The following is a 23,074-nucleotide window of genomic DNA, read 5'->3' as shown; positions in this document are numbered from 1 at the left end:
ACGAATAGAGTAGGATCACCGGAATACCCCACCGAATTATTAAGATAACCTATATAATAGAATAGGGCAATTTACTCCTTACGAGAATCCTAGAGTATAATATATAACTCCCTAATAATAAAAAAACAAATAAGCAATAAATACCAGAGGAACTATAACACGACCTTATACGCGAAATACATAGTCACTAGCTATATAGATACCAAGGAATCAATAAAACCCTAGAATAAGTTAAAACGATATATACTTTTCCTAATATAAAGAAAATCGTTTCTATAATCATTAGTTAATGCAACCTTTGTGCGAAAACTAAGGCGCGACGCCACAAGCCCTATAGCAAACTATAACCCCTACCGGTACCTTAGCTACTATGGGAAGCTATTATAATAGATTTTATTACTAAATTACCCCTATTAGAAGAACTAGCTACTAGAAATTTCTATAATAGCATTCTTATTATTATAGATAGACTCATAAAATTCTCCTACTTTATACCCTATAGAGAATTAATAATAGCCGAAGAATTCGCCTATTTCTTTTACTTTTATATCGCTAAAATATATAATATACCGCTTGAGATTATTACTAATCGAGGACTATTATTTATATCTAAGTTTTAGTAAAGCCTTATAGGATATTTAGGAATTAATTATAAACTCTCTATGGCATATTATAAGGAAATAGACGGATAGATAGAACGCATAAATTAAACACTAGAATAATACCTTCGATACTATATTAACTATGAATAAACTAACTAGGTTAAAAAGCTACTAGCCGCTTAGTTAGCCTATAATATAGCTATAAATAAAAACACAAAGATTATACTAGCTTATATTAATTTTAGATTTACTCTAGATACTTACTAATAATCACGAAATATTATTATTAACCCTAAGGTAATCCTTATTAGTAACTAACTAAAGAACCTATATAAAGAAATGCGAATAGAACTCGAATTTATTAAAAATAGAATAATAACCTATGCTAATAAGAAAAGGATTAAGGGACTAACCTTCTCGGAGGGAGATATGGTCTATCTAGCAATAAAAAATATCGAAATAAAATAATAAAATAAAAAACTCGACTATAAATATATTAGACCCTATAAAATTAAACAAAAAATCTCAAAATATAACTACGAATTAGACTTACTACCTAAGGTTAAGCTCTATCTAATCTTTTATATCTTACTATTAGAACCAGCACGAGATACTATCTAAGTAAAAATAGGCAATAAACCTAATATAGAAGTCAATAGACTAAAAGAATATATTATAGAAGCTATCCTTAATATAAATAAAATTAATAGCAAAATAATATATTTCATCAAATAGAAAGACTACCCCGACTTAGAAAATACATAGGAACCCCTAGAATACCTCACTAATATATAATACCTTCTAAAGAACTTCTATTAATAATACCAAACGAAAACAAAGCGGACTTAGGAATAATACTCTAATTAATAACCCTATGATCTTCTAGTAATTAAACTTTAGATAAGGCCTAAGCCTCTAAATCGCGACGAGCCTCCTCATCGCGACGCTCCGCCTCGTCTAACTCATCTAAATCCTCGCAATTACGACGGATTATCTCGGTAGCCTTCTCACGAAAATACTTCTCTTAACGATAAAGTCACTATAAACAAGATAAGGCCTCCAGAAGATCTACCTTAGCCCTCTCTTTCTATTCCTCGAGATAATCCTTCTCCTAAGAAACATAGGCAACTAGAACATATTAGTATATACCCACATACCGAAGAATACTAACCCATAGGCCTATAAAGAAATACCGCTAAAATCATAATTCATATATTTTTTCTTAACGCAAAAATTATAATACTATTTCCCTTTAGCCACTACGCACGAATAGCGATTAATATAAAAACACGCGGAATATCGAGGCATCTCGAAACCGAATTTTTCAATTAAGCGAGAAAGGTCACTACGACGCGTAGTAGCAAGTTTAAGATAGGAAGATAATTTTTTAATATAACCTAATATCTCATTAGCGAAAGAAATAATTATAAGACTAAGTTATTCACGGCGATACTTGGTCTCTGAAGCTAGCCTTAGGGATAAGACTAATAGAGAGGGAGCCTTATATTATAGCTATAATATAGTTAAAGGCGGTAATACTAGGTAGGAAATTAATTCTATTATATTAACTAATTATAAGGAAGGAAGGTATATAAGTTAAATAGAGTCGGTTTGATTTCCCTCGACGATATAAGTCAAATATCGATAATTTAACTCGACTCGACTTTAATCGACTTAAGGGACTAAATAGTATATAAGATATACTCATTATACTCTCTTATATACTAGCTACCTTAGCTATTAATATAACTTAGTTATACTTAATACCTTTAAGCATATTACTAGATATAACTTATACCACCTTTAAGGCTACGCAATATTCTCCTCTGCTAATATAAACCCAGCACGACCGGTTTATCCCTTAGGAACCCTACGATCGTCACACTTAACCTATAATATATCCACTTTGTCGATTGATTTTTAACCACCTAATATGCCTAAGTTTAATAATAAAGCTAATATTATTCTTATACTTTATGCCCTTTATAATGACCGAAAATTATCTCTCCGATGCGCCGCAAAGATCTATAAAGTTAATCCTATGAGACTATAGCGCCGCCATAAGGGCATATAGTCTCGATATAATATTACCCCTAAATTATAGAAACTATCTAATCTAGAAAAATAGACCGTAGTTTAGTTTATTCTTAACCTAGATTCGCGAGGATTTCCTTCGCGACTCTATGGTATAGAAGAAATAGCTAACTAACTACTCGCCGACTAGAATATACTACTTATTAATAAGTACTAGGCTTCTAACTTTATTAAGTAATATAAAGAGCTTAAGATATAATTTTTTTATAGATATAACTATTAGAGGGCTAAATATAAAGATCTAGCTAAGATTTAAAAGTAATTTAAGCCTATAAAGAATATAATTACTAAATATAATATTAACCTAGCTAATATTTATAACTTTAATAAGGTTAGCTTTTTTATAGGTATTATTATAAGTAAAATAATTATAATAGGCTTAAAAAAATATATAAAGCTAAAATTAGTCTAACTAAGAAATAAGAAATAGATTATTATTATCTAGGCGATTAATATAAAAGGCTAAGTAATCCCACTATTTATTATTAATATAGGCTAATATTACCTCGCTAATTAATATTAAGAAAATAACCTCCTAAGTAATTAGGCTATTATAATATCTCCTAATAGCTAGACTAATAATAAGCTAGGTCTTAAGTAATTAAAGTATTTTAGCCGGTATATAAAGACGCGATTTATTAGTTACTATTATCTTCTAATCCTCGATGGCTATAAAAGTTATTAATCTCTCGATTTTAAGAGATATTACTAGGCAAATAAGATTATTATGCTTTATATGCCGCCTTATTCGTCTTATCTTCTTTAGCCTCTCGATATCAGATATTTTAGCCTACTTAAGAAGGCATATAATTAAGAAATTAAGCATCTAATGCGATACTCTATAACCTATATTTCTAAGACTAAGTTCTTTTCCGCCTTCTATGCCATATTTTAGATTATTATAATAAAAAAGAATATTAAGTTAGCTTTTAGAGGGGCTAGGCTTATTCCTCTTAACCCGGATAGTATAATATCGAAGCTTAATATATAGCTATAGACGCTAATGCCGGTCGAGGAGGAGGCTAAGCCCTCTATCCCTTAGATTTCTAAGACGCTAAAGATAATACTTAAGGCTAAATCTTAGTTTAAATACCTTAATAAATAAATTAAAAGGTATAAAAGTAGCCCTTTAGAGTTAATTCTAAAAGCATTAAAGTATCTTTCTAAGGGAACTAAGGCAATAATATATAAGAATGCCTTATTAAAGGCAGAGAACCGTGACCTTTAATAAGCAAATAACCTCCTAAGTCGACGCTAGAGGGCAAAAAGGACCTAAGTATAGAAAGGAAGAGTAATAAGAATAGGGGAAGTAAGGGAAGTAATTAATTAGATAAGTATAGATAGGTAGGTAGAGGGCGAATCGTCGAGAAGTAGTAGTTAAGGAGGGTTAGCGCGACCGAGGGAAAGGCATTATAGAGGATATAGAAAGATAGGATATAATATAAGAATATATTAGATAGTTATAGTAATATTTAAAGAAGAATATAATAATTAGTTTTAATTAATTAGATAATTTGTTATATTTCTATAGCGATTTTTATCTTAAAGGTTGGGATTTTTGTAATACTCGCTTATTTATAATACTCGCTTATCACATTATCACGGCCATGACATGGTCGAAGGCGGTAACGCTAGGCAGGAAATCGACTCCACCACGTTAGCTAATCATAAGGAAGGAAGGTATACAAGTCAAATAGAGTCGGTTCGACTTCCCTCGACGATACAAGTCAAACGTCGACGACTCGACTCGACTCGACTTCGATCGACTTAAGGGACTAGACAGTATATAGGACATACTCATTGCACTCTCTTATATACTAGCTACCTCAGCTATCAATATAACTTGGTTACACTTAATACCTTTGAGCACATTACTAGACGTGACTTACACCACCTTCAAGGCTACGCAATATTCTCCTCTGCCAACATAAACCCAGCACGACCGGTTTATCCCTTGGGAACCCTACGATCGTCACACACGTACGTTAAGTTTTTCATGAGCTTAATAAGAGGCCCATTGGGGCCTTATATCTTTAAATAATCCCGTCTAGGACTTTGAACCTTAATCGTAGGACTTCAAACTTTAACCTTGACCCTGAAGTTAAGGGGGGACTCTCAGTTCTTCCAACAGTACACCTTGGAACCAGAAGATGTGCAAAAGCTGAGCCACGCCGAGATTTTATTTCCACATTAAATACGCGGCTATGTCTTCCCCCGAGTAATTATACAAGTCATACTCTCGTTGAATCGTGCTATCCAGGGGCCTTCGCCTCTGTGGCCAGCGACCCTACCTACGGTATTCTACCACCTGTGTATTCACCTGGACTAGTTTGTCCCTCTGGATACACAACTGCTTGTCCCATCGTGCATCGTGAGGGGATTCCGAGACCAACATCGGCGACAAATACATACAAAAATGCAAACGTGGATCTTTGGAAGATGCTGAACGAGGGCGAGGTCGCAGTGGGGTGTTGTCCATCGTGAGTAGAAGATAATTCGCCGACTGTACCATCGGCTGTTTTTCCCTGCGGTCAAAGATTCCCGCCAACCCTGCCCACGGCCAAGCAGATGCTCCAATGAGTCCATAGTCAAGACACTGACTTAATTATTTTCTTAGAGGCTATCATTGTGATCCTGCAAGCCCCTATTATTGCTTCACAACTCCAAGACTGGGGGCTCTCATCACCGGTGTTAGCTACGATCCCAATTGTAATGCCACAACAACAACTTCTACGCTGGGCACGTATTCTGCTCGACGGTTATATCTCATACAGCCCTACAATGAGACTGCCCTTCCCCTCGACGATGATGCAAGCTCGGGTTTGCCCACGGTGGGCAAAATTGTTGTCGGGATAGTTGTTCCCCTCATAGTCATACTCGTCTCGCTGGCAGCGTTTTGGCTCATCAGCCGAAAGAAGCGACACAAAGAAAGCACTCAAGCCCGAGAGATTCATGTCAACGCAGACGGCGGCGATGCAGTCATAAAAGCTGAGCTATGTGGAAGCGAAGGAACTGCCCTCGCAGGACCCTACAGCGTTGCATTTGAGAAACCCGAGTTAGAAAATACCCCTGCCAACAGTGGTTCCCACGCTAAGGCGTCCGAAATGGACGTGGACCCGTTAGACAAAGGGTTGTTGGAGTTGAAGGGTAGTAATAATGGAGGAGAGAAGCCTCGTTCTACTATTTTGGAGCTAGCCTCCAGTGCCACACAAGCTAGAGCCGCGCTATCGAGCGATCAGCCGAGAGACAGGGTCGGCGATGAAGCTCTTAGTGGTGGACAGTCACAGGCAAGAGCACGACCTGCGCAAGAGCCAGACGAGGGGACCATGGAGTTGTGGCAATGGAGCAACCCTCTACATACTGGCGAGTCAGAGAAGGCAGTTTCCACTGGAAGCAGCCTGGAGAGGCCGCGACGAAAGGCAGTTGTGGGGCAAGCCGATGCCGCACAATCCAAGGTACCGTCCTCGCCAGATACCAAGGGTCAAAGTCCTGCTTTATCTTTAGAGCTGACAACGACCTCGCCCCCAGCAACCCAGAGACGGGAGGAGGAGCCGAAGGATGGCGAGCCAGCTACAGGACCTGATTCCACCTCTAGGTGACAGGTTCAAACGCGAGGCGTCCTCAGAGCTCCTTGCCCCTGTGGGAAGAACTGAGAGTTCCCCTTAACTTCAAGATCAAGATTAAAGTTTGAAGTCCTACAATTAAGGTTCAAAGTCCTAGATGGGACCATTCAAAGATATAAGGCCTCAAAGGGCCTCTCATTGAGATGATGAATATTTAACCAAGAATAATTACAATCTTGACAATAAGAACTACGTTTTGTCAAGTGCACTCAGCATCTCTGCGTGACACAACAACATGCTTACGGTGGCCATTGTCCTCCATTTTGAGGAATGCTTCGTTCTGTTGACGAGTTTGGTATTTTGGACACGTCTAATAGAAGGCATTTTGCCTACAACCGAGTCCATCCTCCCACGCCTTGTGGCCGTATGTGGTCTTACCGAGGGTTTGGCGTTTAGGAAAGAATGAATGCTTAACTTTTGGCATATTCTCCATTCCTCTCTACAGCTAGGAAGGCCAAACTCCACAGCTGGCGTACATTACTCTCAGTTCCGGAGCTGAGCCCGGGCGGAGGCGGTAAGACGCCCAAGGGTGAGAACCTGTAGCTCCCACTCTTCTCGCTTCTTGCTGTACTGTAGGTCCAGCTCCAGACCTCAGACTGCAGTTGGTTTGAATTAGCTTCGATGACATCCCATAAAACGTTGTATGCACGTCTCAAAGCAGTATACACTCCGTCATCGCGGCAGAATGCCGGAACCTCGTCAGTATCCCGAGAGGCACGCTTCAAATCCGACGCAGGACATCGTGAGAGTTGTCGCTCCAAGCCCTTCACCATCAGTGCTAGTTGCCAGCTCCAAATGACGGTTCCATGGTACGCAGAGTTGGTGAAGTTGGCGATCAGGACATCGTCACCGGATAGTGCCGGGTTCGCAACGACTGCACCAAAGGGGGTAGTCAGGCCCGCGGGGAACGGACGAAGGATTGTATTTGCGGTGGAGTTAGCAAAGGTCGTCAGCTGCTCATCGTCGGTGGAATTGAGCAGAAAGAGACGAAACGCTGTGTCGGTATGGGTGATGGGTATCTTCTCTGGTGATGCGGTGCTATTGATCGCGATAGCATAGTCGATGACTTTTCCGGAGGAAGAGTAGTTGGCAAGAGAGTCCGCATGCGTCGGACCGTCGTAGAAGGTGCTCTTGCTGGTATATTCTTCCAGAAGAGATGTAGCATCATCAACGGTGATATTGTACTGGAAGAGAGGGAGCGTCTTGTCTTCCCAGACCTTGGCCCTTTTAGCTGCAATGGTACTCCAATTCTTGGTGATGAAGTTGTTGGGGTATACGCCTGGCATTGCTGCCAAGCTAGAAATGGCGTAAAGTGCTGCTGGCACGAGGGCACAGTTCACATCAAAAGGAATCCGACCATTCGCGAGACCGTAGGTGGAGTCACGCCATTGGCCTACAATTTCATTCTCTTTGAGGTGAATCAGGTTCTCGATCGACTGCTTTGTCTCAAAAGCCTCAGTGATGTTCATGATTTTCTGCGCGGCGATGTAGCTAAGATGTCCCCAGCTCAGGCCCTGATTCTGAACATTGATCTCGCCAGCCTTGATGTTTAAGAGTGGTTTGATCCTTTCTGGTGAGGCATTGAAGTACCGTGCCATGAGGATAGGAAGCAAGTAATCCGTGTCAATCATGGGATACACGAAGCCCGCAGCCGTCGAAGAGATATTGTTCTGCAAATTCAGAAACGTTGCATAGTCGCCAATAGTCTCCTCATGGCATACTGAACCGTCAGTCCGGTTGATTCGTTCTAAAACGGCTCCAATGACGGCTTCCATGGCTGAACTATTGCCGGTGCTGAGGACGGGCTCCAAGAGGAGGGCAGAGATCATGCTGTCTCGGCCAAAGTACGTCAGGAATCTCCAACCGCCAGCGAGAAGCTTTTCTGCGTATGAAAAGAAAGACAGGGAGCGGGTCTGTGACGGGTCTTGCTTGACTAGAGACTGGGATTCCTCGTTCAAGACCTGTCCGGGAGTCAACTGCTTGAGCTGAGGGTAGTTGAAGGACGCAGAAAACCGGTAGAACCCAGCCCCGAAGCTAACGGTCTTGTTATCGATACTGATTTGGCTGCCGTTGTTCTCCCAGGGCTCCAATGTGAGGGTTGTAGCGGTGACGTTGTCCAGCCATAGACGAGAGAATTGAACACCCGTTTCATTGACCGTGGCGACATTAATAGCGTCTTGAATAAGAGGGCTGAGGATACTGGGTCCTTCGGTGAAGTCACGAATGTTCCGGATGCTCCCAAGTATAGCCACTGTCAGCTCTGCGGAAGCATTGAACGAGAGGACCCCCTCAACGCCAACAAACGGGTACTCGGACGAGTCTTCCTCTCGGTGTACTGCGCCCAGGGGACCTCCAACGGTGGAATTAACAAGCTCAACGGCAAGAGTCCCGTTTTCACCGCTCTGAGGTTGGAAGAAAGTGCATATTCCGCTGTTCCCAGCAGGCCATGCTACAATCAGCCGTGGACCGATGATGGAGAGGTTGCTGTCTGGCAGAGGACTGGTGATAACGACTTGTGCGTCGACATTGCAGTCTGAGTAAAAGAAGTTCTCATATGGCGGGTCGCTGAGATGCTGGCTGGTTACTTGACACGAACTAGACTTGTCGCCGAGGACGATCATGTAGTACAGTGTAGTAAGCAACAAAGCCGCGTGAGGGATCAGCATATTGAAACCAGACGAATGAAGCTGAAGACTTGAGTAGTGGTACTCGTCTGCTTTGAAGCGGTCACCGAGGCCAACATTTATACGTCCCAGCGAGAGGCGTACCAGTTGTTCCTAATCGAGCTTCGTCATGGAGATGCCCCAAAGCGCGGTTACGAAAGCGCGGGTTGCGGGGTAGTCCCGCGCATAAGAAGTTTGCGGGGTAATAGGGCCGCACAGTCGGTCCGACTGTGAAGCTGGTCAACGAGGTATATGCCACATTCGACAACTTCTCTGGCGATCTCTCCAAAGGTCCTGACTTTGGTGCACTAGCCAGGAGCCCCACGTGTAAGGATGGGCTGATGACGAGGAGAAGTGGAAAGTTCCGGGCTGAAAAGTTTGGCAAGGCCATTCTTTTACGTCCGACAAAAGCCCACTAGCCTGAGCCATTACTCCTACAAGCCAATCAGTTCATCTTTTACGGCTAGCTGGCAGTGACCGTTGGCTGGCTGTAACGGTCATGGATTGTTGAGCCACACTTAAGCATCAAGACTAACGAGTGTCCTTCGTGCTGGGCCCTATGCCAGCAGGAGAGCTGGGCTGATTGTACGGCCCGATTAGTTTTGTTCCTAGCTGTATGTCGTACTCGCTTCTTTAGACCCTTGAGCTTATGACTGGGCCTTCTGCTTGAGAGCTCCTAAAGAAGGTTTTAATTTTGGACTAGTTAGAAACTCGGGCGCAACTGGAGTTTTGAGATGGTATGTAAATCCAAGTCTCTTTCTACGCTTCGCACTTCCAGGACCCCTGGCTCTGTCCAGATGGTCACACCTCGTAGGCGTTCAGAACCCTTCCGACAGTATTATAAATCTTCATATCTAAGCACAAATAGATGTATATCCATTTAAGGAAGACATCCTCATAGATCCAAATCAGTGGATGATGAAGGAGGAACGCCTTGTATATGTTGAACAGAAGGCATATGCTGGGTATCACGTGCGGGTCAAGGGTCTTAAGATTGCTTATGGATACAGTAAATCCTTCAGGGGCAGAGACTTCCCCAGAGGCACACAACACGAACACACCCATCCTGCGTCAATGGACCGAATACACGTACTGTCTGACAGTATAATGCTTATTGTGGATGTATTTTCCGTTCATCCAAAATCGGCTCGTCCCATGGTTCTCGGGATCCACTAAAAAGTCCCCAAAGGAGAGATGAGTCGACTTCGAAATTTTCCTCAGGAAGGTGGCTGTACTATGACTATGAAGAGATATGCTGGATTCCAATGGTTCATCCGCGGAGTGGGTTGGCTAGCATCCTTCATTAGGTCTGCTGGCATCGCAGCCATCCTCATCATTGTCCGACTGTCTTAGGAGATTATGTATGGCGAGGCGTTCTCGGATGTAGGCAGCTGTCGAGGTTTGGGATGGTCGCCAAGGATTTACGTCCGCTGCTGCAACGTCCCGGCGACCCGGTGACTCGAGCCAAAGTCTATGTTGGCGGATTAGCCGTTCAAGGTCCTGGCGCTACCAATTGTTAGGCTCTAACGTCACTTAGGTTGGACATTGGTGACTTACTATGGGCTCTACGTGGGATGCGAAGCCAAAGCATTGGGTGATCACATCCAAGCATAGCTGTGCCTTGTCGATGGCCATCTGCATCGGTAACCCAGTATTATACCCCCCTGTGCAAGTGCCGAATAAGATCAGGCGCGCGCTATGGTAGGCACATACCGCGACATCAAACTCCAGTATGTTCCCTTCGTCCTTCTGCTGAATAATGCTCGATAGGATTTCCACGATCTCTTCTGTGTGTCCAAAGCACTTGTCCTTCATTAAAGCTAGCTTGGTAGGTGTTATCCCTTCTGTGCCAAGATAGGGAGAGAGCCCAGGATATTGGGTGAGGAAAATACCATAGAGGTCACAATAGCATTGATGCCAGCTGAGGTGCAAGCTTGCATGCTGCGGTGATCTATAGAGCTTTATGGGGTCTGAGGGTGGGTACTGGCCAGAGGGCGCAAGCCAAGATCGGAGTCGAAGCAGGTCGTTTTCGAATTCTTCTATAGAACAAAGCAGGTCGAAAATATTAATTTCTTTAAGAAACAGGCGTCGATTTAATCTATTTGCACGTGATTAGCATATCCGCATCTTCACATGCGCGATAGGAGGAAGAGGCAACGTAGACGGTAGTGGTTAAATCTTGGACTGGACAAGAGATGTAAGGGATTAGGCGGTGTCGGCAATAAAGAAATTCATAAACATACATTCTAATACGCCGCCGAATAAACGTAAGCTTTGCAAAAGCTGCATGAAGGCCTATGGCTCGAGGCTCCAATCCCTTATCGGAGCGTTGATATCCAGTGTTTACCAGCCGTTCCTCGGTAAAGTCGATCTCCTCACAAGGTAATTGAAGATGGATAGTGTCCGGGTGAAACAGCTCATAGCCCTTCGATTCCGAAGAGAAATTCTCATCAAGTAGGTACAACGACCAGAAAGTTCTTCTCCTAACCTCCTGGGCAGCCGGTCTTAGGCCTGAGTGTTCGTAGTTGAGGCGCAGGGCCGCTGCCCACCGTCCGGCGAGGCCAGCCATCATGAAAGTCCGCGAGAGCTGTCCCATGCTGACTCGATAGCGAGTGACGAGCAGGGAAGCCTGGAGCTGGAAAATCGAGGGTCGTTCGAGGCGATCGAGGATTAGGCGTTCTGACTCCCGGGTCCATGCATCGCGCTCAGCCCCAAGTTTGGAGAAATATATGGCTGTAATAGCGCAAATGGCAAGCTTTAGTGCCTTGTCGATGGTTTTATCACGACATCGCTGGACGACGGTAGCCTTGTGAAGGAAATTGTAGGAGGAAAGGGGATAGAGACTGTTAAAGTATTGCTCAACTAGTGATATTGCGACCTCGTCCGAGGGGCAAGTGTCTGGTGACGCCGATGAAATCGCAGGTTCCATGCCATGAGTCGAACTGTCACGGTGAACCTCGGATACGGCCCTGAGAGTTGGCCGCAGCAGCGGCCCGGCCGACTTGCTGACCGAGCCTGGTTGAGTATCCTCCCATGTCAATGAAAAAGTTATCTTGGGGTTAGCCATTGGTCTTTTCGGAGTGATGGGTCTGGTCTGGCGTTGAGAGTAGGGCGGATTGCGTCTTGCAAACAGCACCAAAGAATCAAGATGCCTCCCAGAACCTCGGTATTCAATTATGTTATTTGTCGTGGCTATTATTTATCAGCGTGATCGTCGCACCACAAGGGCAACGACAAATCCCGAGACGACGTGTCACTTCTTGTTTTCCACCAGAGGAAAACCATCCAATGAATCGCCCACATGCGCGATTACTTGGTCTGCTCTCCCGCGGAAATGATGCTCATTCGCTGTTCTTGCCATGAGTGACTAAGAGTAATTATCGCCCAAGTGTTTTAGGGGTTTTTGTTCGATGCTCCACACAACCGGTTGGCGGAGAGCTCGACTCCACCCGTGCCGCGCTCCATTATTGCGTCACCTGCCAGCACGATTGCGCCTTCGGTGGCCTCATATCAACGGAGTATATATAAAAAAAATAAAAAAAAAAGGGTGGTTAAGGAGAGAGAGCTTCGTCTCATTCAATCAGAACGGTCCTTGCGCCTCAGTTTTCTTTGAGACTAATCGTGACGCAGGACTTGCCGGTCATCAGGAATCATTCCGCACTCACTATCAACATGTCTTCGGTAGTCCAAAAACGGGGCAGCAAGTCACTACTTGAGGGGGCCTATAGTCCGGCCTATTCCCGTGACTCGGTCTTCCGCAACTCCGTCGTGCTTGGAAGACTAAGCACGGGGGGTACGTTGACTAAGGAAATGGTCGGTTGATTAGGGAAACTAAGAAAGATACTTCTATTTCTATAGAGATTCTTAATAAAAATAAGTGCCTAAGTTAATTAAGAAAACTTACAAAGTCTAAAATTATCTAAGTAACTTAAGATAAAAAAGATATAATTACTTATTAAAAGATATTAGATAATAAAGTCTTGAGTTATTTAAGAAGATATATTTTATATAGTAAAAAGTGACTTCTTTCTCTATATAAAAATATATAGAAAAAGAAGTATCTTTTTCCTCAATCAACCGGCCATTTCCTGAGTCAACGTACCCCCCGTGCTTGGTCTTCCAAGTGCAACCGAAACCAAGCACGGGGGACCGGGCCGGTCTCTAGGCCCCCTCAAGTAATATCCTCCCAATCAAGCAAGAGCTAAAATTTGCTGATGATTCTGTCCCAACTTCCGAGCATGGAGAACTCCCTCGGCTATTCACCAACCACCGTGACCCTATCAAGCTGAGCGGTGCGCTCGAAAAGTTCGAATCGTTCGACGTTACGCCCGTGATCGGACGGGAATTCGTCGGCGTCGATCTTTCCAACCTGCTACGGGCTCCTAACTCTGACGAGCTTATCCGGGATCTTGCAATCACCAGTACGTTAACCCTAGAAAACAGTAAGTTATGATGCCAACGCGCCAACAGTCTCCCGCCGTGGCGTGGTTTTCTTCCGCAAGCAGGATAACTTGACCGATGACCTGCAGAAAGAGCTGGTGCAGCGCTTGGGAGAGCAGAGCGGCAAGCCAGCAACAACGCGGCGCGTGACCACGCCGGCAAGGACGACGAGATCAGCGTCGTTTCGTCCCAACAGGCGAAGAAGCTGTTTTCTGGCAGCTATGCCAGCTTCGGCTTCGGAGCTAAGCGCTAAAGTTTCAAGGACCAGTGGCACTCGGACATCACCTTTGAGCCCATTCCAAGTGACTACGCCCTGCTACGGCTGACACAGCTGCCTGAGACCGGTGGAGGTTGGTCCTCCGCAGAAACCCACTGTCCTCAGACACGGAAACAGCGACCTGACCACCTTACAGATACACTGTGGGCATCTGGCTACGAGTTGTACGACCGCATCTCGCCGACGCTGCAGCGCTTCCTGGATACGTTGACGGCTAAGTACGCCCAGCCGCAGTTCAATCAGGCCGCTAAGGAGAACAACTTCAGCATCTACAGCGCGCAGCGCGGCGCGCCAGAAAACGTAGGCGAGGTGCTTGAGGCTGTTCACCCAGTCGTCCGTACGAACCCCGTGACTGGATGGAAGTCTATTTTTGCCGTCGGTCAGCACGTTGAACGCATCCATGGGCTCAGCGAGACAGAGAACCGCCATTTCCTCGATTGGTTTATCGACCTCATCGTCGAGAACCATGACCTGCAGGTCCGTCTAAAGTGAAAGAATGCCAACGACGTGGCTATCTGGGATAATGGGAGCGTCTACCATGCCGCGACACCTGATTACATGTTTGAACAGGGCCTAGGGGAGAGGTATGGCGTTCGTGCCGTCAGTCTCGGGGAGAAGCCGTATTTTGACCCTCAGAGCACGGGAAGGAGGGAAAGCCTGGAGAAGGAGACGCAGGAGGCCGCGGTCCCGGAAGTCTCTGCATAAATGTTAGATACTATTCCAACTCTACAGCCCAGCGCCCAACATCCCGTCCCCATCAGCGTCTCAAGTAGTGTCCATGGCACAGGTAGCAACAAAATTGTGTCAGACAATTGGTTCCGCAGGGATCATTGGTGGCACCAGTCGATTGATGAGGGACCGTGTCTGCATCGATGCTCTCCACGCAAGAGCAGAAGATGTTGACTGGCACATTGTTAAAACAAAAATGGGGTTAGCCCAGAAGACTGTTGAGACTTATACTTCAACACACATGCTGTGGTTGTCGTTAAAGATTACGCCATTTAGGGAATCGGTGATGGCCATTTAAGCGTCAGACAGAAAGACTTTCGCCTTCAAGTGGCTTTTCAGAAAGCCGCGCTGGCTATTGCGACCGATGCTGAAGCAGCCTTGGAGGCCCAACTCTTACGAGGATCTAGAACATGACGGATGTTGACCTGGTTTGCGGGGAACCCTGTCATTCCTGAATCCCTTGTAAACTCCATTAGGTCAAAGAAGCCTCCAAGCGATGGGCAAACCGTGCGGCCTGTCTGCAGACGAAGTCAAGGCCCTGAAGGGCTTTTTTTGACAAATTGGCCAGCAATCGCCGAACCAAAATTGCAACCATAAAGGTGTCATCTATCAAGGCTAACCCAAGCATCACGGTGACCGGCTTGCTCGCGTCTGAAGTCCTCGTCCGCAGAAAGCCTACAATCGCGATTTTTTCTCCCTCGTCACCTCGTCGCAACAGAGAATTTCAACAGCTACGGCTAAACTCATTGTGGCAGTTGATTTGAGGCCTGTTTATCCCAAGATCCTTGGCCACCATCGGATCCGATAGCTCGATCTGCAGCTAGGTGGCCTCATCCCCGCGTCATCTCCAACTATCGGATCCGAAAAAGTTATGGCCATTCCCTTCACGACTTACGAACTCATTAAACAATCGGGAAACCATCAAGGGGGAATCTCGTAGGCACAGGGGGATAACGTCCATAATTGGCGCGTGTCCCATCATGCAAGGCTAAGCAGTACACGGACACTACCTTATTGATTGACATACGTGCCATGGCGGGAGCTTGGCTGAACCTCAGAACACCTACTCGTGGCATGCAACCCCTTGAGATGTACAAGAGCAGCTCACATGTATTTGAGTTGACTCGATCCATTTAGATAACATGATAACCGGCCAAAAAAAATCTCTGGGGGCCAGAGTACCCATGGCGCTTCCAATCTGCTCTAGAACAGCCAAGGGGATAACTGCTGAGCTCACAGGAGCGGCCCGGCTGTGCATTCTCGGAGCCTGTCAGAGCCAGCCATGCATCTGCAGCGTCCGGATGACCGGCAAGTATTGGCACGCGAGCTTGCACAGCAAGCAATCTGACAGACAGAAACGGTCTTAGGAGGCAGCCGGCTCATGCATGAGGGTTACATTCACCTGTTGGCGCTCGACTAGGGTTACATTGGGCTGTCCCACGGCCCGTGCCCTTTGCTTTACCCCAGGTTTTTTCCCCTGATCCCAGCAAAGACCATGGGGTGACCGCTGGGATTTCTTGCTCACCATCTCTAATATGTAGGACTCGCACATGATTTATCTACGAAGAAATGGCCCCAGAAAGTCACCTTCGCTCCCCCTAAAACTTCCCACCTTCGCTTGGTCTCGCATCTCCATGCTAGTTTAGCCTACTAGTGCGTACGTTGGCACCATCGCGTTATCCGCATGCGCTACTCGTCTACGAGGCATAGCAGACCGTCACCCAATCTTCATAACCCATCGTTGTGCACAAGCTCCCCTCATTCTCGGCTGTCATGGAGGTTAGACACGAGTTGGTTCCTGCTTCTGCAGATGGGCGGCCAACAAGAGCAATATACGTCTTGGAACGGGCTTTTTCAGTTCCTTCTTTGATTGGGAGTCTTCTCATCATCATCACATTCTGCAGGGCCCGAGGTTTTCGCAAGCCCATCAACCGCCTTATCTTTTACGCGACCTTCGGGAATATCATGTCCAACGTTGCAGCAATAATGGCTGATGAATTTCTCTACAACCCCACAGAGGCTGGTTGTAAACTGCAGGCTTTCATCATTCAAATGTATTACTTTCCACGTTTTCCGTTGCAGCCAAGAGCTACACACAGTCCACTAACGTCCAATTATCTAGGTTCATGCCTGCTGATGCGTACTGGTCATTGGTAATGGCTCTCAACGTTTATCTTACCATCTATCATAAGTACGACGCGCAAAGGCTGCAGAGAGTAGAGGTTATTTACCTGTTTTGTTGCTACGGGTTGCCGTTTATCCCTGCCTTGACATTTATCTTCATAAATGATCCTGCAAGGGGGATGTTTTACGGTCCGGCCAGACTATGGTGTTGGGTGACACCAAAATGGGTAGTTGTAGCAATGGCTACATTGCATTGTCCTGTCTGGTAAGTCTTTTTCCCCATTGGTGATTTGGTGCGCCGGATCTGACAAGTTTAGGGTGGCTATCGTTATCACCTTCGCAATATATTTCCGCGCAGGGGGCGAAATACTCCGGGTACGAAGCTCATTACGCTCCTTGAGCAGTCGATCTCAGGACAGCCACCAGTTGGATGATAATGAGACCGCATTTCCAAAGACGGCTGAAGTTGTCGTGCCTTCTGCGGTCCTTCCCCATTTTCATCCCAGGGCTCCCCACAGCAGCACTCTCCATCGACCCTCAGTCTCTTCCGTCACAGTATCTACGAGAGCCAGACAAGTTGAGACTTACGAACAGAAGTATGTTGAGTCTTCTAAGCAAACGTGCGATATCCGAGAGATCGAAAATGCCACGCAGCAAGGCCGTAAAGGTCGGAGGCTCCGGGCCGCTTCTGACACCGACACCGCTGTCTGGTCATATGTGAAGTGCACGCTTCTTTTCTTCACTGCACTCCTCGTCACCTGGATCCCGACAACATTGAACAGACTGATCGCACTTGTGAATGGCAGCAATCTTGCGGGCCTGGAGATTCTTACTGCTATTGTACTGCCACTGCAAGGGTTTTTCAACGCTGTAATTTATGCCTATACCTCAAGGGAAGAGTTCAAAGGGATATGGAGGGATATTCGTACCAGGCTGCCTTCTTGGGAAGGCGACGAGATTTGGAACTCTACGAGAGGTGGCAATTTATGTCTGGTGCAGCTTCACGCTCCGGTTCACGGTAGGTCTGACCGTGAAGCTGAGACTGAAAGCACGAGAAGACTTGCGCAGTGAGAGCTATAGTAACCGCGTTGACAACGCCCGTGTACAATGCACTCGAACAGATGACGCCCAGTGAAGCTTTAAAAATTAAAAAGGGGTATATAAACATGCTACTATCGTAGTAACATGGAAGGATCAGGTTGATCTACCCAGACACCGTAGTATTCACGTCTTTCAGTACCGAGAAAAAAATGAATTTCAGTTTAACTAAATGAATTAAATCTGGGAGAGCAAAATTGTTCGTGATGTCTGGGCGGAGGCCGTGAGGGCTGTTTTTGTTTGGTGGTGCTGCGAGCATGGAAAAGGTACCATGTCCCTCAAAATAACAGGTAGGGCAACATGATATCCATAAGGGTGACATGAAGTGGAAGCCTGCTCTAATAAACTGAATAGCAGAGCCGAGACCTCAACTTCCCAGGAACGGGAGAGAGCCTCGGCCATGACTGTGCCTAGGCTGCTATCACGCGAGTGAAATCAGCTCAGGTTGATACACCAAGACCAATCGAAAACGAAGCCATTGACATAGTCCATGCTCGAAAAGAGACCAGGAGGTGCTTTTCTGCAGGGCATCAGTGAGTGTAGGAAGTTCCCCATCGTGTGCATCAACATTAGATTGGAGCTGTGCCTCCTCTATAATGCCGCCATCTCACTCGGAACTTTTTGCACCTGTCAGTAATTCAGGGCTCAGCGTATTCGGCGGCCATCTGGGAAGGGCAGTCGCAGGATTGACGACCTCAATGGACTCTGTCCACTTGCCACCATAACCCGTAGCGAACATGCATAGACCTCCCGGGATCAACTCTGTGCGCATCTTCATGCAGGCGCGAGAGATTCAAGCCAACGCTACCTCACATCACCCTGTGCGGGTAGCCCGTGCCCTAAACACCGGGCGTCTCTGGCAGCCTTGAATTTGAACGATACAGCCATGTCCTTCTCTCAAACACGACGCCCTTTCCGTGTGTGGCTCTTCTAATGTAATAACTGTTCGGCGATTATAGTTCTGCCTGTCTAACCTGATTATCTCAAGCTAAACCTTATCTAGTCTCCTTCATAGCCAAGACATTCTCCATTAGCCAGTCACGATAGACCGTCTGGATCCAAACACCTAGATGGCGCAGGCAAGCGGCGAGCTTGTAGCAGCCAACGAGGGTGTCAGTGCTTCCAAGGGGGCGCGTTGGGATCAGATCAATGCTGTGAGGTTGATCCCTGATAAAAAAAAACAAGAGTCCATTCTCCCTCGTTGACGGATATGGCAGGGATTGTGACGTTGACAGCCAAGGATCGCCATCATGGACGCCTTGGCCTGTCCGTACAACGGCTGGGCTACGCATAGTAGCGCTATGGCTACTAATGACTAGATCATAAGGGCTTCACCTCTAATGGCTATAAAAGGCCCCTCCCGCCAAGGGTCTCTCTTAACAATCAAACCTAGAAGTTTATTTTGCTTGAGGGGGAGCGTAATGTTTATATGAATCCAGACTTATATGCGCTTAAGAGACCGAATGTGGGAGGGACATTCTGGAACGATGTCGCCAGCATTTGTAATAGAGCCGATAGAAAGTGGTTCCAAGAGGTGGGACAAGAAGAGAAATGTTCACTTACATTCCAAACAGTCTCCTTATAGACCTCCTCAAACCAGGCTTCTGCGATACTTCAATAATCGTGGGCTATAGCGTGGATGGTAAACATAAGCATAGGAAGTAAAGGTGCTTATGCTATGAAGTTCGAGCCTGATATGGGCAAAATGCGTTAGCATTTTGCGAGGTCTATGATATTGCAAATAATATTCTAGTCGTTTCTAAGCAGTCTAAAGGTTTTATTAGTGCTATGAGTTAACTAAGAGTATGCGATAAAGAATATAGAGGGACCAAGTGGCGTGTAACGCACATGATAAGCAGGACTTATCAAACGCACTTATCAGGCGTCGCGCACACGATTTCACGGGCCGCCTTTTGCGGGGGATAAGTTGTCACGTGGTCTAAGCGAATTACGACGTAATTGCGGGCACCATCGATAAGCATGCCGGTCAAACAAGTGTACCGGTCACTTTAGTTTTATACCTTAAATGCGATTTTTAGAAAAATTCTTTAAAATTTAAATTAAGCCTAAAATAGCTATAATCTCTTAATGTCAGACAATTGGCTCCACAGGGATCATTGATGGCACCAGTCAATTGATGAGAATTATCTAAGGAGCAATTGTACTATACAAAAGAGAAAGACGTTGCTGTCTTATATAGAAGACGGAAATCCGTGTAGAACGGAAATTCCGAGTGGAATTCCGGAAATAATCCGGTGGGCTATGCCGTGTGTGCGATAGGCTGATATGCGACACTTAATTAAGCCTTCTAAATAAAGAATTTCAGAGAGAAAATTTTCTAGAATTTGAAAAAAATTCCTCATAGATTTAATTAGAAAAACCTTATTTATACTATGTATTTTACTATTTTAATTTTTAAAAAGTTAAATAAATTAACTAAAAATCTAAGAAAAATTTAATCCATTGACTCTTTTATTTATATATCTAAAATTAATTCCCTAAAAATCCTAAGGCTATATAGCCCGTTTTAGAAAATCTAAAATTAGGTACTTTTAGCTGTACAGTATAAGTGACCGGCTTACTTGTTTGACCGGCATGCTTATCATGTACGTTAGCCATAGTCGAAATCTATGTTGACACAGCCGCACCATATCTCGCCCTTCTTGCGGTTCTTGCCGCAAATTAGGCAGTTGGGGCACGAAACCGATCGCTTGGAGTCTTGGATGGCCTTGGCCTCGTCATCCAAATACATCAGCGAGTTGACGTTAAATTCGGAGCCATAGCCCCAGGCTCTGTCTTCACCCAAGGAAGCGGATTACCATAGCAAGAGCTATCATCTCCGTTCCTTTGTTGATAAATGTCAGTATGGCCCTTGCAGACGGGCAGAAGGCGTGGCGCTTCGCCTGAAGGTCGCAATGCGTTCGTTGTCACCGGCAATGCAGAGACGAATACATTGTCCTCCTATGCAACGGTTTGGCTGTTGGACAGAGGTTGGTTAATGATTGATTATCGTTGCCTGCGATCTCAGCCAGGCCATCATCCTATCACCTCAATCTAGCCACATCAGTCTTCTCAAAAGACGAGTTGTGCAACGGAGGGTGTGATTAGAAGAGATTTCATTGCGCTGCTTGATTCTATTTAAGGGAGCGACGAAGGTCGGCCTCTTATGCCTATGTTCAGTCTTCCAATATCAAAGGCAGCAGCCTGCTGCCTGATGCTAGTTGTGGTCGTTCACGAACATCGCGATTCTCGCCTTATTTCTATCCTCATTCCAACAAATCTAGCCACCTCAATCTAACCAGCCACGAACTTGGTAGTTGTTGAAGCACAATTTAGCAGTAATCAAAGGCCATACGTATCGCGAGCGATGCAAGGTACATTTCTCGTCACTAATCGAAAGTATAACAGCGCTGTATTCACTCAACGAGACATCTTATCGGCATCTCCAGCCTTGCCCCTGAGCCCGTTACGGTTCCCTGCTCTCCTCCTCGACTTGGACTTGGGAAAATAGTCATTACCAGCGGCTGCGCAGTGCGTTGAGCCAACCATTTTGGCGCGACATCCTTTGCAGACGTCTTGCCAGGTTCAGATTAAACAAAGAGATTAAGCATTAAGAAAGTATTTACGCATCGGCGCTATCTCGCCGTAGATTTGGCAATTATATAATCATATAACTCATTAGTGCTCCTATTATCTATTAGATCGACGTTTAGACTCTTAATATTAACTCTAGTAATAATACGGATCTTATCTCTAGAGCTATTATTAAGATATAACCCCTTAGACGCCATAACTACCGTGTTAGACTCTAAGTTATCTAGCATAAGACCGCTCTTAGTAGTAATATTTTTATCCTTTCTTAGCTTATGCGTAGAGAGCTTAATAAATATACCTATATTATGGTAATCTTAATTTGATCTAGATTAGGTTCCTCTATAGTGCTAGATAAAATTAATAAGTTCGCTAAGGATAGTAAATTTAAGTTTAAGTTTAATAAAATATATAGCCACTTTAACTCCTTATTCTTAGATAAAATAGTTTTTATACTTAATTACGAGAAAGGTAATATCTATTACGACCTAGGTCACGAGCGGCTAGAAGGACGGCCGCACTAAGATAAGTCAGCAGGCACGGAGAATAATATACCCGACGATCGGTTTAATATATTACCTATTAAACATATCGGTCGGCGATTAATAGTAATATGCCCTATATTACTATAATTAGGCCCCGGAGGATAAGTATATAGAATATACTTATTAATACCTTCCTATATACTAGCTACCTCAGCTATTAATATAACTTAGTTATACTTAATACCTTTAAGTATATTACTAGATATAATATTATAATATCTCTATTTAAGATAATACTAATAGTCTAATGCTAATATAAACCTAATATAACTAGTTTATCCCTTAGATCTAATTATATTATTATATATTAATAGCTCTTATTTATTAGATTATTCGCGTTACCTTAAATAATATTAAATATAATAGCTACTTAGGCTACCCCTAGTAATAACTATTAGTAGGTTTTATTTACTAATTACTTACCCGTTCCTATCGCACTAGCTTAGGCTAATCTTAATAGCGACGAGGAAATAGATAGCGACGATAAAGAAATCAAGTAGCTCTAAGCCTAGGTCATTGCGATGACTATTAAGATAGATAAGCTTAGGGGACTTATTAATTATATAGCTATTAGCTAGTAAACCTAGAATTAGTAATACTAGGATAATATCTAGCTTATTAATAATATAGCTATTATAGCTATAAAGGGCAAAGATATTAGAGAAATCCTAAAGCTAGAACTACTAAAGAAGTTTAATAATACCGCGTATAAACTACTTACCTTTCTTATATAATTATGCGCTTTTATAGTATATTACCTAACCTAGTTTAAATTAGAATTTAGCCGCGTCTAATATATTATAGGGCGACTTATTAAGTATATTGCTATATAGTTTGAACCTAATATAAAAGAGTACCTTAATATTCTTTTTGCCTAACTCTTACTTCGTATTAATAAACTCTATGCTAATTATAAGAAATTTAAAGTAGCTTTATAATAGGCTTTTAGAATTATTAACGAAAAGGTATAAATAAAGAGAGAAATTAAAGCCTTTACCTAAAACTAATTTATATCTAAGTATAGTATTAAGTACCTTTAATTAGCCTTAAAGCTTAGATAGGATTAATAATTATTTATATTACTCTTCTTTAATAGACTTAAGAAAGAAATATAAGCTAAACTCTATAAAAAAGATCGAACTAATAATCTTATTAATTATATTAATAAAGTAATTAAGATTAATGACTAATAATTCTCTTAGAAAAAACTTTAAAACCCTTAGAATAATAAAGGGAATTATTAGAGACCCTAATTTAATACTAATTAGGGATATTCTTAATAAACTGA

General features: G+C 44.0%; 5 protein-coding genes across 5 annotated transcripts; 3 read left to right on the top strand and 2 right to left on the bottom strand.

Annotated features, from left to right (window-relative positions):
• Positions 1–5,135: 5,135 nt before the first annotated feature.
• On the top strand, positions 5,136–6,295 carry NECHADRAFT_89247 (uncharacterized protein; the record flags this gene model as incomplete). Its single annotated transcript, XM_003039358.1, has 2 exons — positions 5,136–5,176; positions 5,314–6,295. The coding sequence occupies 2 exons, from the start codon at positions 5,136–5,138 to the stop codon at positions 6,293–6,295; spliced, it is 1,023 nt and encodes a 340-aa protein (XP_003039404.1).
• A 434-nt stretch (positions 6,296–6,729) lies between these two features.
• Positions 6,730–8,985, bottom strand: NECHADRAFT_56248 (uncharacterized protein; the record flags this gene model as incomplete). The annotated part of the gene is made up of 1 exon (XM_003039354.1): positions 6,730–8,985. The coding sequence occupies one exon, from the start codon at positions 8,983–8,985 to the stop codon at positions 6,730–6,732; it is 2,256 nt and encodes a 751-aa protein (XP_003039400.1).
• Positions 8,986–10,272: 1,287 nt separating this feature from the next.
• NECHADRAFT_56257 (uncharacterized protein) lies at positions 10,273–11,911 on the bottom strand (the record flags this gene model as incomplete). The annotated part of the gene is made up of 3 exons (XM_003039353.1): positions 10,273–10,488; positions 10,540–11,080; positions 11,226–11,911. 3 exons carry the CDS (start codon positions 11,909–11,911, stop codon positions 10,273–10,275), a joined length of 1,443 nt encoding a protein of 480 aa, XP_003039399.1.
• A 1,285-nt stretch (positions 11,912–13,196) lies between these two features.
• On the top strand, positions 13,197–14,404 carry NECHADRAFT_98371 (uncharacterized protein; the record flags this gene model as incomplete). Its single annotated transcript, XM_003039357.1, has 6 exons — positions 13,197–13,253; positions 13,289–13,403; positions 13,453–13,676; positions 13,715–13,772; positions 13,836–14,155; positions 14,195–14,404. The coding sequence occupies 6 exons, from the start codon at positions 13,197–13,199 to the stop codon at positions 14,402–14,404; spliced, it is 984 nt and encodes a 327-aa protein (XP_003039403.1).
• A 1,860-nt stretch (positions 14,405–16,264) lies between these two features.
• On the top strand, positions 16,265–17,500 carry NECHADRAFT_4204 (uncharacterized protein; the record flags this gene model as incomplete). Its single annotated transcript, XM_003039356.1, has 3 exons — positions 16,265–16,482; positions 16,551–16,817; positions 16,870–17,500. Coding segments are annotated over 3 exons (1,116 nt in total), but the record flags the coding sequence as incomplete, so codon positions are not given.
• Between the last annotated feature and the right edge of the window lie 5,574 nt (positions 17,501–23,074).

This window comes from Fusarium vanettenii (genome assembly GCF_000151355.1).
Source record: "Fusarium vanettenii 77-13-4 unplaced genomic scaffold NECHAsca_114_unmapped, whole genome shotgun sequence".
Taxonomy (NCBI): domain Eukaryota; kingdom Fungi; phylum Ascomycota; class Sordariomycetes; order Hypocreales; family Nectriaceae; genus Fusarium; species Fusarium vanettenii.
This window is presented reverse-complemented; position numbering and strand designations above follow the sequence as displayed.